Genomic DNA, 16,216 nt, shown 5'->3' with positions numbered 1-16,216 from the left:
TAACCCAGTTGACTTCTTTCTGGTATCTGATATATAAATCTGCACTTAGCAATACAGCAGAATAATTTGTTATGTGGTGCTCCTGTGATAAGGATAAGAGGATTTTTTTTATCATCATTACAGATGGTAATAATTCCTAGAGTGATACAGAGATATTGATCCACTGATCTAAAAAAAGCATTTTACAAAGGCAGAGGAGCATCAGTACCCTTATTTTAAACAACAGGATAACAGAGATGATGAGTGACCAACTCACCTATGGTCAATACAGCACATCAGTGGCACAGCTACACAGCTACAAATCAAACTTGGGGATTTCTGGCTATTTTTGCACACTCCAGCTCTCATTGCCTGGCTGTCTGTGTTGGCATCTGTGGTCATGTAGACATTACACAGTGCTGGGAGTCAGTAGGTCTGAAAGTTTCCTTAAGCCGTTTACAATGAGTGATTTAAAATCTTAATCATCTGAGGCAGTTTCACTTCTACTTTTTCATGATAATGAAGCTTAGCACATGATATCACAATCATGAATTTTTGTGAAGCATATTTAGCTCTTCAGAAAAAGTGCTGGATTAAACAACCCTGCAGGCTGAATCCTTCTCTCTGAATAATGAATATTGTGCAGGAAGTGGCAAGCTTCTTTAGATATCCCATGAACCCTGCTCAAGAGGCAGCCAGCCTCCGTGGCTGTTGGGTCCCTGGGTTCTTTATCTCTACAGCCAACAGGGTATTTTTAGTTTTTAATACCTTTCACAGCTAGGAATTACTCGCTGCCAGCCAGCTAATTTCACAGGGACTATCCCAGAGCCTTTGCAAGGCAATGCCCTATGGTTGCTGACTATTCTTGTGGCTGATTGAAATATAGCAAGTTACAGGTATAAACAATGGTTATTTATTTCTTAACAATGGGGGAAAACATGACTCAGCCAATAAGAAAGTCTCAGTTTCTTTAAAATACACTGCTGCACCACTGGAGCTCTGTGTCAATACTTTAGCCTCATTTTAGAGCTGACTTTCAAACAGCTGACAATAGGAATTTGGAGTGGAAAAAGTGACAGTCCATTATGAGTAGTGACAGCAATGAGTGTGACTTTAATATTAAAGTTCTGTCAACTCTTGGTTAGGAACTACAATAGAAACAATGAGCTCCATCTCTCTCCCCTTCTCCCTTTATCTCAGCACTTATATCACACTCATCACAAAGTGTTACATTTTCCCTTGATGCCACAGGATGGGATTTCTCCTTTCTACTGGAGCCCATGTGGTACAATGCAACCCTAAATCCTGCCTGTGAGTGAAAAGCAGACTGTTACCCTCCCAGTGGTAAAGTTGCTGATGTAGTGTAGATGGGCTAAAATAAAAGTCAACCAAAACCTTTTTAGTCTTTACTAAAGAAAAAAAATCCAAACCCAAACCCAGTCCAAACCAAAACTGTTTTACTGAGTCATGTAACCTGGAGCTATTTCTTGCAACTATCTGCTGGTAATGCAGATTATTTGCCTGAACTCTTTAAGAAAGCTTGAAAGCTGGCATAAATACCAAGTAAGATACTGTTCAAGCTTTTTTCATCTGAGATACCATGAGATGTACCTGCCAGGCAATTAAAAAGAGATACCAAACAGAGTTTACTGGACCATATTTCCATCTCACTGCTGTGAGCACTGAACTGAGCTCCTGAAGGCTCTGGCATGGCAGGTCAGGGTTTTCCTCAGACAGTGACTATTTGTCATTCACCTCTCTGTGTCTAGGAAGGAAGCACATCTGGATGGGTGATGAGTAAATAAATAATATTTGTGGAAAAGGGTATTAACATCTTGGAAATGGTAACATGAATTAAAACTCATTAATGATTGGAGCTCTTTACAAAGATTCAACAGTGTAAATTCTCCCTCCTGAAGCAGTTTTTCACCTTGTGCTTTTTCAGTCAAGCTCCCTCCTCTGCAGATGTCCCTCAGCACTTTTCATTTCAACTGCAATACCAACCATTTTCACAACACTTTGCCTTCTCTCATGGAGTGGTGGTTTTGTGAAGCTGATAAAAATCTGCCTGAAAAACCTGGTTGGCGCAGCTGAACCCATTTTGAAGTGTGAACATGGGTGTGTAGAAAGCAATTCGAGTTTAACAAGGCATGAGGCATGAGGGCATGATAGAATATCAGTCGTGATTGTGACCGAAATGAACCCGAGCGGCGCAGAGGATGCAGCTCTGCGGTGCTCGCCGGTGTGTGACCTACCTGGACTGAGATCTTCAGCCTCCAGCAGGAGAGAACAGCACTGTAACTGTGCAGCTGTGCTGGCCAGCACACAGCTCTGCCCTGCCTGATACATTGGAGACGTGGCTCAGGAATTTCAGCTCCTGATTGTTGTGAGATTGCTGTTCACAGCAGAACAAAACCACTCCACCAACCTCTCTTACTCTGCTGGATTTCATAATTAGCTTTTCTATGCTCCTATACTGAGTCTGTTGAATTAAAGCAAGTATGCAGTGGGATTTTTATGGATCCCAGGAAAGATCCATTTCTTTGTTGGGTGATGCTGACAAGTCAATTAAATCTTTTTTTGGGGCTCAAAACATCTGATGTGCAGATCTTGTTATTTCAGCAGTTAATTAGCTCCTTTCCCACTTGTGTCTTCCATCATCCCTTCCTTGTGCTGCTCACACAATGAAATCAGTGAAAATCAGAAATACTTATTTTGCCTCAGTCTAGGAAGATAATGGCAACACTCTATTCCATCAGTAAACATTCCTTATTGAGCTATTGATTTAACCAATTTTAGACCTGTGCCCTAATCTTCCCCAAGGCAAAAACCATGATTGCGAGGCTCTACTTGCCTGAAGGGACTGCTGTATCCCAGCCCCAAAAATTTGGGGACCACAAAGCATAATTGTAAGTGCATAATTTTCTTGGGGCTCCCTATTTATTGTAAGAGTGGCTTTGCAACAATTCCTTATTTTTCAGAAGCAGTACAGTACGTTCTTCCAAGCAGTGCCATGATATATAGGAATACCTGCACTTCCTTTGCTGAAATTTATAGATGTTTTATAGAAACTGGAAACCCCCATGCACAAATTGTTGCACAAAATTTTGTGTATCTTATTGTCTATTAGAAACAAATAGATCCAAAGTTAAAGAAAAAAAAATCTAAATCGATACTCATATCTATATGCAAAGTGGTAATAGAGATGCATATCTATTACCTTTCTCTGTGCCTTTTGAAAATGTAATAAAATGCATAAACTGTGTACTTTCTATGTATTTGTTTTTCCTATAGATGTGATGTTTTTCACAGCTCCACAATTAAAATTACTTTACTCTCTGTGCCATTAAATGGCTGTGGCAGGTTACAACAGCATAATCCTGCACTGAGGGATGGGACTATCCTTATTCCCTTTTCTACTCAGCAACCCCTGGCACTGATGTTCTGAGGAGGTTCATGCTCTGAGAATAAATTCAAGTCCACATACCATGGAGTTAAGATGCAGTCTGTATCATCAATATACATTTATCTTTCTTTTCAATAGGTTTTCAGAAGGCCTTTCCCTAAAAGGTACTTTTGCATTCAAAGGGATCACTGGTTATTGAAATCTGTGCAGCATTTCATTTCCAAGTTCAGGTTGGCCACTTGACCACTCTTGATGCTTAACACCTCTGCCCTGGTTTTTGGGTTGTGGTAGAGGCGCAAGATTTAAAAACTCTCTTTACAAACTTTTGTCCAGGCAAAGCTCTCAGGTCCAAGGTAAGCTCTTTGTTTCTCACTTACAGCAGACCTATGTTTTGCATAGAGTTACAGAAAACACAGGAATGGAGGAGATAGTGCTACAACGAGGGCCAGTTCCCATCACCCTTCATGCCCTCAAGCAGTCATTTACAGTCCTGTCCTTTTAGGTGGTTTTTTTTGGCCTTGTGCTACAAAGCAGAAATGGGGTCAGGGGAGCAACTTTGATTTTGTGAGAGCAGAAAGCTGAGGGTGTTTTCTCAGGGTGCAAAGGAACCTTTCCAGCTGACAAACAAGGTGATAACACAAGTTAATATGTTGGCACCGAGACCTTTCTGACACTGGAAATAAAAGGTGATAATTTCAGTCGCTGTGAAAAGTTCACGTGGGATACCCTCATCACGTGGGACGTATTACAGAGTAACCTCTCGCTGCAGACAGCAGCTCTGCCTACCTTGGCTGTGACATAAAGCTCCCAATTAGCACTTAAGGAAAGAGACTTTACAGGCTGCACACTCACCTCGGCTCAGCCCATCTGGTCCCCGGAGGATTCGGCATTCTTCTATCTGGCCGAACGGAGAAAACATCACCCTGATATCATTCTCATTACACTTCTTCGAAACCATTCCTATGAACAATTTTCTGTCTTCCACAGCTAGAAGATAAAAATAATGAATGAGCAAAGGCCATTTCATCTTTTTGCTGTGATCAATGCTTCATTACCACATCAAACCAAGCTCCAGTCATGTGAGTCTGGCTCTGTAACTGAAGACAAGTCCTAAGGCAAACACTTTATACTTACAACCTCCCTTCCCCCTTCCTTCCCCACCCCAAATATCTCATTTTTCTCTCTCTGTCTCCTTTTTTTTTTAGTGGTGCCTGCTGTTTATAAAACATATTAATTGGCTGTCTTAGTCACTCTGCATACACCTCCCCTTCACAGCTTCTAAAAGGAAAATATCCTCCGTTAGAGACACTTTTAAAGTTATCTTTGCATAGATTCTAATTCAGATAAATTCCCTCATCCCCCTCATGTGTGAAAGAAATCATGATGGGGTGAGGGTGAAGAAGGGATTGTGCATGTAATGATACAAGCTAATGAAAAATATTCCTGAGAAATGTTTTGAGAGCAGCTCCTATCTGAGCTTTCAATTTCAGCCAACTTAATGCACGGCACTGGAAAGGCAGATGTGCAATGGCTCTGGAAAAAGAATGCATTAAATTTTTCTGCTTTTTTTTTCTTTTTCAGTGCCACAGCCCTCTGCCCTTCAGGAGGACACAAGACGTAATTCAGGACATCACCTGAACACCCTCTGATGCGTAATGATGCTGAGTTTGCAAAAAACCACCATGAAAAACGTGCTTTACCTGAATTATTGGTAGAATATTTTCTGCCTGCACTGTCACCAGCACAAGCTGGACTGCTGCAGCAGGATGCACACAGCCCTATTAATCAAACCCAAATTTACAGGTCTAAAGCTAGGGACTCTTGTCAAAAATGAAAGAGGTCATCAAAACTTAATTCACTCTGGAAAAACTTAATGTTAAGGCACCCACTCATCTATATTAAACCAAAAATCTAAGTGCTCATTATACAGTACATACACCAGTGCTTTCTTCTTCTCTGGAAATGGCATGTAAATCCAATTCCCTGTTAATGAGCAGACTGTCAGGGTTTGTGGGGAAGCAAAGAGGGAAGGAAAGCTTTACTCCAGAGAGTCTGCAGTGCACTTACTTATTTCTATTATTGTGCAAATTATTTTTGTAATGAAGTATTTTCATTTCTGGGCTTCCAATAAAAAAAAAGAAAGAATCCTCCCTTGCTCTCTAACTCTGTCTCCTGTATTAGAATGAGTTTGTCATATGGAAAATATTGCAGCTGAGGAAGAAGGAACTGCGTCCATTTTTTTCTAGGATTTTATGTCTGTTATACTTCAACATTTTCAGTGCATTTAATAATTTCAAGAATAACAGGAAGAGGTTCATGTTTATTGATCACGAGAAGCGTTTGAAGTAATTTTCTCCTTAAATCGCTGACTTTAAAAAGTATTTGTAGCTTTTATATAAGCAAGCACCAAGCCCATGCATTTTTCAGAGCTCAAAACAGAGACCAGCCCCTGCAATCCCAGCTTCTCACTCTACAAGCTTGCAAGAAAATTGGTGTGAATTTAACACCCAGGGGAAGATGTTTTCTTCAGCAGAGATTCCTCAAGACCGAACATTTTCATTCACACTTTATATTGAGGTTCCACACGCAGGTGAACCCTCCAGAAAGGGTTAAGAAACGATGAATGCATGGCATGAGCCAGTTATATACAGATCAGGAGCTGAATATGCGTGATTGCAAATAAGACCTGCAAGTTGGAATATTTATATATATATGTATATGTCTTATTATGAAGCTTTACATCTGATTCATAATATATAGCTGACCTTGATGCTGCTAAATATTATTTTAAGGGTGGGAAACCTGAATTGCCTTTCTCACAGCTACAAGAGGAGTGCAGTCAAACACTTCTGCTGGTGGAAAGATGTCTATAACCTAGCTGCAGACAATTCCTATATTGCCCTGAGCAATTTCTTTGAGGAAGTTCCCTGGCAGCCTGTCCCCTTGACAACAGCCACAGATTATGGCCATAGTGCAGGAAAGGTTTTGAGACAAGGGGCCCAGCTGGGCTGCCAGGCCTGGATTCTCCACACCACAGACTGAGGTCAGGCTGGGTGAAGCCTTGGTGCCAAGCACGTTTCCAAGCATTCCCTTCTGCTCAGTGTTATGAACCTCTTATTTTGTGTCTCTGTGTCAGCTAGTAGCAACCAGTTTAAATTTGATCTTAGGCTTGAAATAGTGTGCAGGTCTACCTTAAGGGTGGCTAGGCTCCAACTCTCTTTTAAAAATAGCTGCTGGCTAAGTTGGACAAATGCCTGCCACAGCATCCCAAAGGAGGTCCCTTGGGTCCTGCTTTGGTGCCAGGACAAAGCCTCAAACCAAAGAGATTCACGTGGAGACTCAAAAGAAATGAGTTGTGAACAGAAGGCTTTGTTTTAATTTTCCAAAGAGTAGCAGGCGACAAACTCCCTATCGGCCTCCTTCGGTTTTGGTAGTAAACCTATAAATATGCCATTTAACTAACATGATTTGCAGGTTTGCAGCTTGAGGGTGATTTTATAGTAAATTAAACATCCAGCTTCTGTGTACTGTACATCTTAAAAATGCAGATTTCATGAAGAATGCTCAGAGTACAGAAAACATATTGATATGATGACGTGCTCTGCATTCAGTGCCATTAGTCAGTGCTGATCAGCGTTGAAGCTTAAGAAAATTGCTATTCTTTTTCTGGCTAGAGGCCCAGCATAAAAAACATTTAAAGTGACAATTGTCAAGATCAAAATGACATGTTTTCACTCCATCTGATAGAACATCTGATATTATTAGGCTGAAAGAGTTTTTCCCACACAGAGAAAGGAATACTTTTCCACCTCAATAAGACTGATTTTCAAGAGTTATTTCTGCATTTTTGGCCAGCCCCTTCTTTCTTTCTAAAATGAATTCTTACCAGCCACACAGGCAAGGTGTGAGAATCAGACAACAGAGTGCATGAAGAGGTGAGCAAACTTCCCTCTGGATCTGCCCAGTCTGTGGATTTTCCTGTGTGTTTTGGATTTCTCCCACAGACTGTAAAATGAGGATTAAACACACCTCACCCGGCAGAGCACTGAGGCTGGGACAGGTGCTCCTGCTTAGGGAAAGGATGGCAGCCTCAACCCACCTGGCCTAACTTCAGTGACCTACAGGTTTGGTCTCAGCTCCACTGGTTGTTGGCAATGCCAAGATATCAGCTCCTTCCAAGAGTGACAGGTCTCACCTCTCCCAGCAAGGTGGCAAGGTGCATGACAAGGCATTTCTCCCTTTGTCATGGGAGTCTCTCCCCTGCCACTGAGAGTAGATTACAGATTGTTTTTTACACTCACTGAGTAGATTGACAGATGCTGTTACCTTCCAGCCAGCTCCCAGATCCTGGGCATCATGACAACATGTAGATGTCCTGAGCTCCAGCTGCAGGGACATCAGGAATGAATGAGCTCTGAGGGGCTGGACAAAGCTTGGGAGCTGCCAGTGCTTTGGGCAATGAGAGCAGGCAAAGCAAAAGGCTGGGGGAAGGATAACAGTGTGCAAGGGCCAGCACATGTACACATATCTCAAAAGCATTTCACTGCTGCTTGATAACTCTCTCTCCCACCCTTGGGGTAGGTTTCAACAATTCAAAATCCAGAACAATCAAACTTTTTTAGCCTATGTTTGACATCATTATTTCTGAACCTCGCTTATGGGCCTAGTTGAACTTTCTGACTATTTTACACCACTCTGGGGGAATGAAGGAGCTGCAACTGTTTGGGAGCAGCAGGTAGGATGGGGTGGCTGAGAGCCCCTCCTTGATGGACAGAAGCAGCCAGAAGGTCACTGTAAACAACGCCTGAAGTTCTATTTATAGGAAGGAAAGTGTGAAACCACACAGTTTCTTGATTAACACATTATGGGATTCACCTTTAATCCATCCCAACACATTACAAATGCAGGCTGGCTGTGCTGCCAGGGCAGTTCAAGTGACACATCCAGTGCTAAGCCTGCTGGATTTGGGCTGGGGTTTGCCAGAATGCAGGAGCACTGCATGAAGAGGAACAGACACCTGTTTTCAAATGAGCAGAGTTGCTCTTTTAACCCCATCAAGGCTAGCACTGCCATCACCAGCACATGTGCCTAGGCATTGTGTTTGAACCCACAACTCTGCCTGAGCCATCAAAGGTTATCTGAGATGAAATCTGTCTCTGCTGGGAGGGGAACTTTTCAAACTGAGCCTCCTGTCTTCTGACAGCACTACATCCAGCTTGCAGAATAACATCCTGAAGGGTCTAATTTTTTAGCTTTACTCAATTTGCTTCAGTAATGAGCATTTCTTGCAGGCTGTATTAGATTGCTTGTGCTAACCCAGGAGGATAAAGGAGTAGAGATTATTTTCTGAATGCTACAAAAGAATTAAACCCTGTAATAATTGTGGGAAATCTCCCTGAAGATTCAACACAACTTTTATTTTCACTCCTCTAAACCCCCCAAATTCTGACAGATCAAAATGATAACCCTTTATTGTACATTTCTGAGGAGTCTAGTCAGATAAAGAGTGAATTTTCTCCCCAGAAGATGCTTCTCTTTTGAGCAACTAGATAAATAGTTAATTATGTATAAATGGTGTGGAGGTTTTGGGGTTTTTTTGGTTTGGTTTTGGTTTTTTACTCCCATATAGAAGGGAAAAGGTGAAATCAGACTTTTTATCCCTAGCTGTAAGCCTGTGAAAACCCCTTGCATACAATCTGTCAAAGTCACACCTGAATCCGGAGCTGCCTGCATTAATTATCAACTTTTCTATGTGTTAGTGCTAACATATGGCATCTAATTACTACCTCCAATTCGGCAAAGTTGTGCCACTTAGAATTTCAAAATTATTTTTTATATTTTCTACTAATGAAATCAATAAAAATAAATTTTAAGATTACTCAGCTACCCTCCTCCCTACTTTATTTTTTTAAATGGAGAATTTTGTCATTTTCCCTAAAGCAGTGATGCTTTGATCCATTTAAGAGCATACTGTCTGCAGGATATGTGCCTGAAAGTATTGACTGTGCTCAAATCCAGATCCAAGACATTTAAGCATTTGCAAATTGTAGGATGTTAATGGCCACAGACAACTTAGAGCCAAGCAGGTGTTTGTAAATTTTTCACCATTAGACTGGAGGAACCCCCTTTGTTTGAAAAAGGGAAAATGTCCTTAAAAGGATAAATACTGTGAGTGATGAATCTAGTAATGGTGCAGCCTTCAAAGTTAAAAGATGCTTCTTTAGCAGAAAATCCTTAACCAAAACTTTGTAGACAGCTTAAAACAACCTGCACAAAGGTGATCCGATCAGGAGACACTAGAAGATTCATCATCTGCAAATCTTCAAGAGATGTTATGTTTTTCAACATAAGAAAGCTTTTCAGAATCCCTCTGGGTACACAAATTAATTAAATCTGAGGGCAAGTCTTGCCCCATCAACTCTAGGTGCTAAAAACTTGGTGGAAGAGATCAAGATTTGCTTCATCTGCATGAACAGAGAAATGACTCAGACACATTGTAGGCAGGGAATGAGCCACTGGAATGGGCTGCCCAGAGGAGCTGTGGATGCCCCAGCCCTGGAAGTGTTCATGGCCACGTAGGATGGGGCTCTGAGCAGCCTGGTCCAGCTGTGCTGGAGGTGTCCCTTCCATGCCCATCTCCCATTTTCCATGAGGTGAGCTTGGCCTCTGGTGTCAAGGGACAGATTCCTCAGGTGACCCAGACATCTAAGGGCAGGAACAGTGATGGAAAAGGAGGAACATTTCATCCTGGGAGGCGCTGGCTTGGATGCTCATTCAAAGCTTTTTCACAAGAGACTCAATATGGGGAGGGGCATTTAATCACACAGCAAATTCTGTTCTTTGCAAACCTCTGTAAATTGAATGAGAGGACTTGTCCTTCCTCCCTATGGAACTTGAACAGGTCTATCAATCCTTCACAAACATCTAGAAGCTCAGAAGAACTGTAGAGTGTTCAACTTGTCCTACACATCTTTGCACAAGAAATTTTTGACCAAGAAAATTTCTTAAATCTCTTTGCAATCTGAGAAACACCACTTTACCCACAAAATCCACTGGGATCCTCCCATGACTCAGAAATCAGAGACCTGAGTATTCCTCAAAAGCTCAACCAGCACGGATCATGAAAACCAAGATGCCTTGGCATGTCTTTTTTCTTTTCCCCTTTGAACTTACCAATCTGGTTGAAGAGGTACAGTTTACAGTTTGCTGTTGGCATGGGTAATGTACCTCCTCAGATGGATAGCCTGGAGCATATGGGAAACATGTGCCAAACAAACCTCCACATCCCCCACGCTGTTGTTTTTCCTCTTTCTTCATCTCCAAGCTGCTGGCAAACTGTCACCCACTCATGAACCCCATGCCTACACCCTGCCTTTCTGAGGAGCTGTACCATTATTACCATCATCGTGGTATTAGTTTGCCTTCTGTTTCTCCAGTCGATTAAAAAGAAAAAATAGTTCACCACCCCTTGAACATGCCTATCAAAAGTTCCCACACCCTTCAGGAATCTAAATTTAAAAAGGTGTTTAATTTGACAGTTGGAGCCCCTGAACTGACAATTTTTTTTTTCCCCCAAAAATACAAAGAAAGGCAAGGGAAAAAAAAAGGTGAAAAACTCAATCCCTAGTACTTTTTATGCTTGGAATAGATGCCAGAAAATAAGAGAGTATTCCCACAGTGCAAACAGGAGTTTCATGCAGATAACCCTAGACTAACAGCAGCAGCCAGGAGCCAACCCACCCTGCTTTCCAAGCAGGCACTACTTGCAGAGAAGGATAGAATTTGCACAATTCCCCACAGTGTTTTTCCAATATGTTCAATCTCCTTTAGAAAGAAACACTTCAGGCAACGAACAAGTAACTCGCTGGGAGTCAATTTTGGCCCATTGCCTCTTATTTTTCTAATTTGCCAAGGAAATTGAGGTGAAATTTGTCTTTGAAAGAAGAACCCATGGAGGCCATACTTAGTTCAGGCCAGCGTTCCTGTGCCTAAGGGGTAATTGTGCCCACTGCTAGCAGTAAATACTAGGGACTGGAGTCTGGATTCCAACAGCAACGTTCTCCTTGACCACAGTGGGGCCTGAAAACTTCAGTCCTTCTGCCCTTCCAGATGCCTTAGCCTCTTTTCTGAGCATTCAAAGACAGCAAGAAATCACTGCTAAAAGACTTTGGGGAAATGTTTTTCACCCAGAGGATGGCTGGGCACTAGAATAGGCTCCCCAGAGCAGAGGTCACAGCACCAGACTGACAGAGGTCAAGGAGCATTTCAACAATGCTCTTAAAGCACATGGTGGGATTTTTGGGATTGTCCTATGGAGGGCCAGGAATTACTTTGAGAATCCTCATGGATGGATATCTATCCTTTCCAACTTAGAATATTCAATGATTCTATGATTCCAACCCGAGAGAGAGAACACCCCTCCCATACAAATGGGTGATGGTTCATATTTCCCGTGCTCACGGCCACTTTTGTTTGGAAAGTTGTCATAATGGGAAACCTAGCATAATGTGAAGTTTTAATTTCCTTCCAAACTTCATAATCCTTGGAGAAGCCTGAAAAAGGGATGCACTACAATTAGCAAAAAAAGAAGCCTTAAAAAAGCCTTGCGGAGAGATTTAGAGCCCAATCATAATTTACATTTGCAGGTATGTAGATCTCTAAGTGCACGGCTTCTGCCCTGATTACTAATTAATGAGGTGCAAAGATGCCTGTTGGAGGAACCAGCTCTGATTATGTGGGCCTTAAGGGAAAATGAAGCTCTTGCAATCTAAGAAGGCAGATGATATCTTTAACATATATTTTAGAAAATTACAGGAACAAATCAAGGGGCAAAATATACACGTATATATTTTTAAAGAATCACACGCTGCCAAGTTGCACTACCATTCGATTATCTTATTTCCCTGAATATATAAACCTGGCATGTTTAATAGATTTACCTTGCCATCTATTTTGCATGTCATATACATCCACTTAGGCAGTACCCTAGTATTCCAAATGGATATTACAGTCTTTATAGCATTCATTTTTCAATCGTTTTGAGGAATAAGTATACAGAGAGCTCCAAAGTGGGCTTCCCAGCTCATAATGAAGCATATGATTAAACCTAAATTTGGCTCAGATTCAGAATGGCATCATTGTGTAAAAAGGTACTTTTGGCAAATGTTTAAGGCTGATCATACACTTACATAATTTGTTAACACAGGTATGCCTTTCTGTTTCTTTTATTTTAAATTTTCAGCATCAATATTTTATCTCCATCTTATCAATCTCAGGTGCTCCCACAATACCTCACTGTTAGGAGAACCCAAGGGAAGGATGTATGCAGTGAGGTAGGTCATGACATACAGCAGGTACAAGGAAGACCCGTTTCTGAGGACATTTCCTTCCTTCTTTAAAACAGAAGATAAAAGGGAGTTCAGAGCAGCTCAACACCTTCCCAGCATGTCAGGTGTAGGGAAACTGCCTATTATTTTCACCACAAAAGGAGCAAAGCAAAAACTGTACAATGTTGTGCTTTAGTTTAGAGAAAGACACAATTAAGTAAAAATAAATTGAACACATACCATTTGACTTTTCACTATCTGCAGGTTTCATCTGAATAGGATGATGCATCTAAAAACAAAAATGAAAGAGAGTAAGGCAGGTTGGATAGTCATAAAAAATCAAGAGTGATGTTTTTAAAATTAATGAAGGGTGAAAAAGAGACACATTTTAATATTAAACATGTTGAAATTATATCAGTTCAGAAAAACACTGTATTATAGACTTATAAGAAAAAATAAAAGGGTAAAGGAATATTTTATAATGAGGAAGTTTAAAAAAAAAAGATCATTGGGCCCATAGGACTCATATAAATCTTTAATTTGCTGTATCTAGTTTCAAAAGACCTCTAAAGTTACAGCCCTCATTAGTTTATGGCATGCTTGGTTTCTGTTTTACCAACTTTTTTTTCCTTGAGCTCAACCACTGCCAAAACCAAGATGTAATTTTCAAGTAATTTAAGAACTAGCAAGCATTTCAAATGTACTCAGAGGAGTTGAGTTTGACAAATGAACTTTGCTTGTAATTAAAAAAAAACTGTGCTCATTCTTTTAGGACTGAAGAAGAAGAGATCTTGATTCCTAAAATAGCTTCCTATAATTGTTTAGTATCTCATGTTTTTCTTTTAGAGTCCATTACACATTCATTCATAAAGCTTCCACAACACATAACAATTCTGGCTTCCATAAAAATTCCAAATCCTTTTTTCTTTTCAACCTCTTTCTCCATTCATGTCCCTCTTACTGCAAAGGAAGCCAGCTCCTGTCTGCAGCGTTCTGTGCTGAACATCCCACCTTGGCACACTTGGGCTGCTGTGTCCTCAGCTTTCCCTACTAAATGACACTGCTTCCACACTGAATTGTTGATAGCTCCAATAAAATTTCCACAAATGCTGTTTTTATTCTTTCAGGGATAATAACACCACAGCAGTTCAGCTCCCTCACGATCAGAGTTTTCCGCAGGACATTGGTGATAGCCAGCCCTTGTGGCCACTGTGGTGTGTTCAGGGAAATTTTATTGCAGCTTCTCAAAGGCCTCCAGAACTGACCTCACATTGAGATTCAATGTGGGAGATGTTTAAGCTTGCAAAACACCCCCCATTTTTATTTTCTTTCTTGGACTCTGCACAGTTACTGGGATTTGATTGCACAAACCTTACAGCAGCAGCAGGGCCACTGCCTTTTCTCTCCTCAGCAATTCCTTACCAATTCAGGTGAACAGGTGAAAAAAATGTATGATTTTTCTACTTTTCTATCATTTTTCAGTGCAGCACAGCTGTGCATTGCCTGAAAATGTCAGAGGCAATTCCATTTTCCTAATAAAAGATTGTTATGACAAACTCTGGGAAACAAAAACAGCTGAGCAGGAGAGAACATCCATGCCCCCATATCAAATATGCTTTCAAAGCTGCACAGAAACCCATGTCTGCATTGCTTTTGGTGACGTAACATAACCACCAGGGAAAAAGTTGCTGGATTCTTCAGAAAATGTAAAATATTGCTGTGAATGTTTCTGTTAGATTTATTAAAAGTCCAGAATGCTCCCTGGCCTTGCAAATCACTGTATTCCCTGTGCTGCTTGCACAACTCCCCAGTGTGTCCTAGGGAAAGGCAAAGCCACAATGTAAATGTAGTGGTCAGGATGCATAAATTTTCTTTAGTTTTAACAATTCTGCTCTCTTTAAATCATTTGTTTCCTAAATGGACTTTAATGGCCCAGCACTTGCCTGCTACCACTCTTATTAAATCAGTTTTATAGAAAAAAGGGAAGTTCTATCGTTCTCTGTCTTCTTTAGTGCTTAAGGTTTTTCCTGACATCAACAATACATTGGGCACTGCAGGAGACTTAAAATTTGTGGGAATGTGAGGCAGCATGTCCGCTCAGCAAGTAAAAACAGAAAGAAGAAAAAGGGTCTAACTTGCTCCACGAAGCTGTTGCAGGTTACTGAGGTCTCTGAGGAGCAATGGAGTGGTGAGAAAATAGAGGGAAGAATGATAAGTATTGAAAATTCAGGAATATGCAGGATATAAGAGAAAAACCCAGCCCAATTTCAGGCCTTTTGTAGACAGGGAATCAATTGCTCTTTACAGATGTGTTTATGTGCCCCTAAGAGGAGATATTTTGAATAAAGGCTATTCTAACAACATAAAAAACCACTCACTTTTCAAACTGCCCAAAACAGAGAAATCAACTTGAGACCAAATTCACGTGAAGAAGTTATTTTTGCAGCCCATGATCACAACATAAAGATCAGTGTTACCTGACAAGCACATTTACTGCATATCCAAAGTCATCCTCTTCAGTCACACATCATTACCCCAAATTCATTAACTCAGTAATCTGGTACATTCACAAACCAAGAGGCAAGACTTAACATGATGCTTCAAATAGGTTTTGACTTGATTTCAAAAGTTCCTGCTAAAAACTCATGGTCTTCTTCACACCATCAGGCTGAATTTGGGAGTGATGCCATTGTGCTTAAAATTATATCTGTGCAAAACCAATAAAAGATCCAGCTCAGGCCTGGAGAGTTTAAACTGCAGAATATCCCCAGAAAAAATGGATGTGATACACAAACCTGGTTTCAGCAAAGAGGAAAGTGGAAAAATACCTTACTGACAGTTTCCTAACATGAGAGGGCTCATGTTGAAGCTTGTTTAACCCTGACCATCACCAATTGATACGTTAACAACCTTTAACACTAGATTCAATAAAACATGCCATTTATAACCTGAAATGGGTTTTACAGAGTCACTGGTTCGCATCTCATTATTAAACTCATTGCTGACCTCTAGAGACAACTGCCGTGACAATACATATTATAAGCTCTCTACCCATAAAATATTTAAAGGTAGGTGTAAAAAAGAAAAGAAAAGAATGACTCTCAAAGAAGTGTGTAGTGAATAAGAAAATTAAAGGGGCAGAGACAAAAGTTAAATAGGTACTATCCTTTCACTCTACAATGAACAAAAGACAAAATAATCCATTTGTTTTTATCTCTCTTGTATAACTGCAGGCTATAAAATAATAAAATAGCTGTGCTTTCCCAGGCCCTCCAAAAAAATTACAGATGATATAAAACTGTTTCAAATTAGATGCCACTCACTAGATTCATGTCATCTACTGAAATGAAGGATTTCCCATCTTATCAGGAAGCTGTTATTGTAACTATACATCACTTATGGATCTCAAGGTAAGTGATTTCTCAGTATGTCATGTTGTCACACAGAACAACAGGAAACATTTCCTTCTTTTCTTGCAGAAAGCTTTGCTTATGAAAATACAGTA

The 16,216-nt window shown here is 40.6% G+C and overlaps 1 protein-coding gene across 8 annotated transcripts in view; it reads right to left on the bottom strand.

Annotated features, from left to right (window-relative positions):
- The window catches only part of CELF2 (CUGBP Elav-like family member 2), a 553,419-nt gene that overhangs the window by 67,470 nt on the left and 469,733 nt on the right, over window positions 1-16,216 (bottom strand). For all 8 annotated transcript variants that reach the window (XM_058022005.1, XM_058022001.1, XM_058021998.1 and 5 more), the window contains 2 exons: window positions 12,952-13,000; window positions 4,238-4,372 (listed from right to left, as the gene is read on the bottom strand). In XM_058022005.1, coding sequence (XP_057877988.1) covers window positions 4,238-4,372; window positions 12,952-13,000 — 184 coding nt within the window. The remainder of the gene's footprint in view (window positions 1-4,237; window positions 4,373-12,951; window positions 13,001-16,216) is intronic.

Source organism: Melospiza georgiana, chromosome 4 (assembly GCF_028018845.1).
Source record: "Melospiza georgiana isolate bMelGeo1 chromosome 4, bMelGeo1.pri, whole genome shotgun sequence".
Classification (NCBI taxonomy): Eukaryota; Metazoa; Chordata; class Aves; order Passeriformes; family Passerellidae; genus Melospiza; species Melospiza georgiana.
This window is presented reverse-complemented; position numbering and strand designations above follow the sequence as displayed.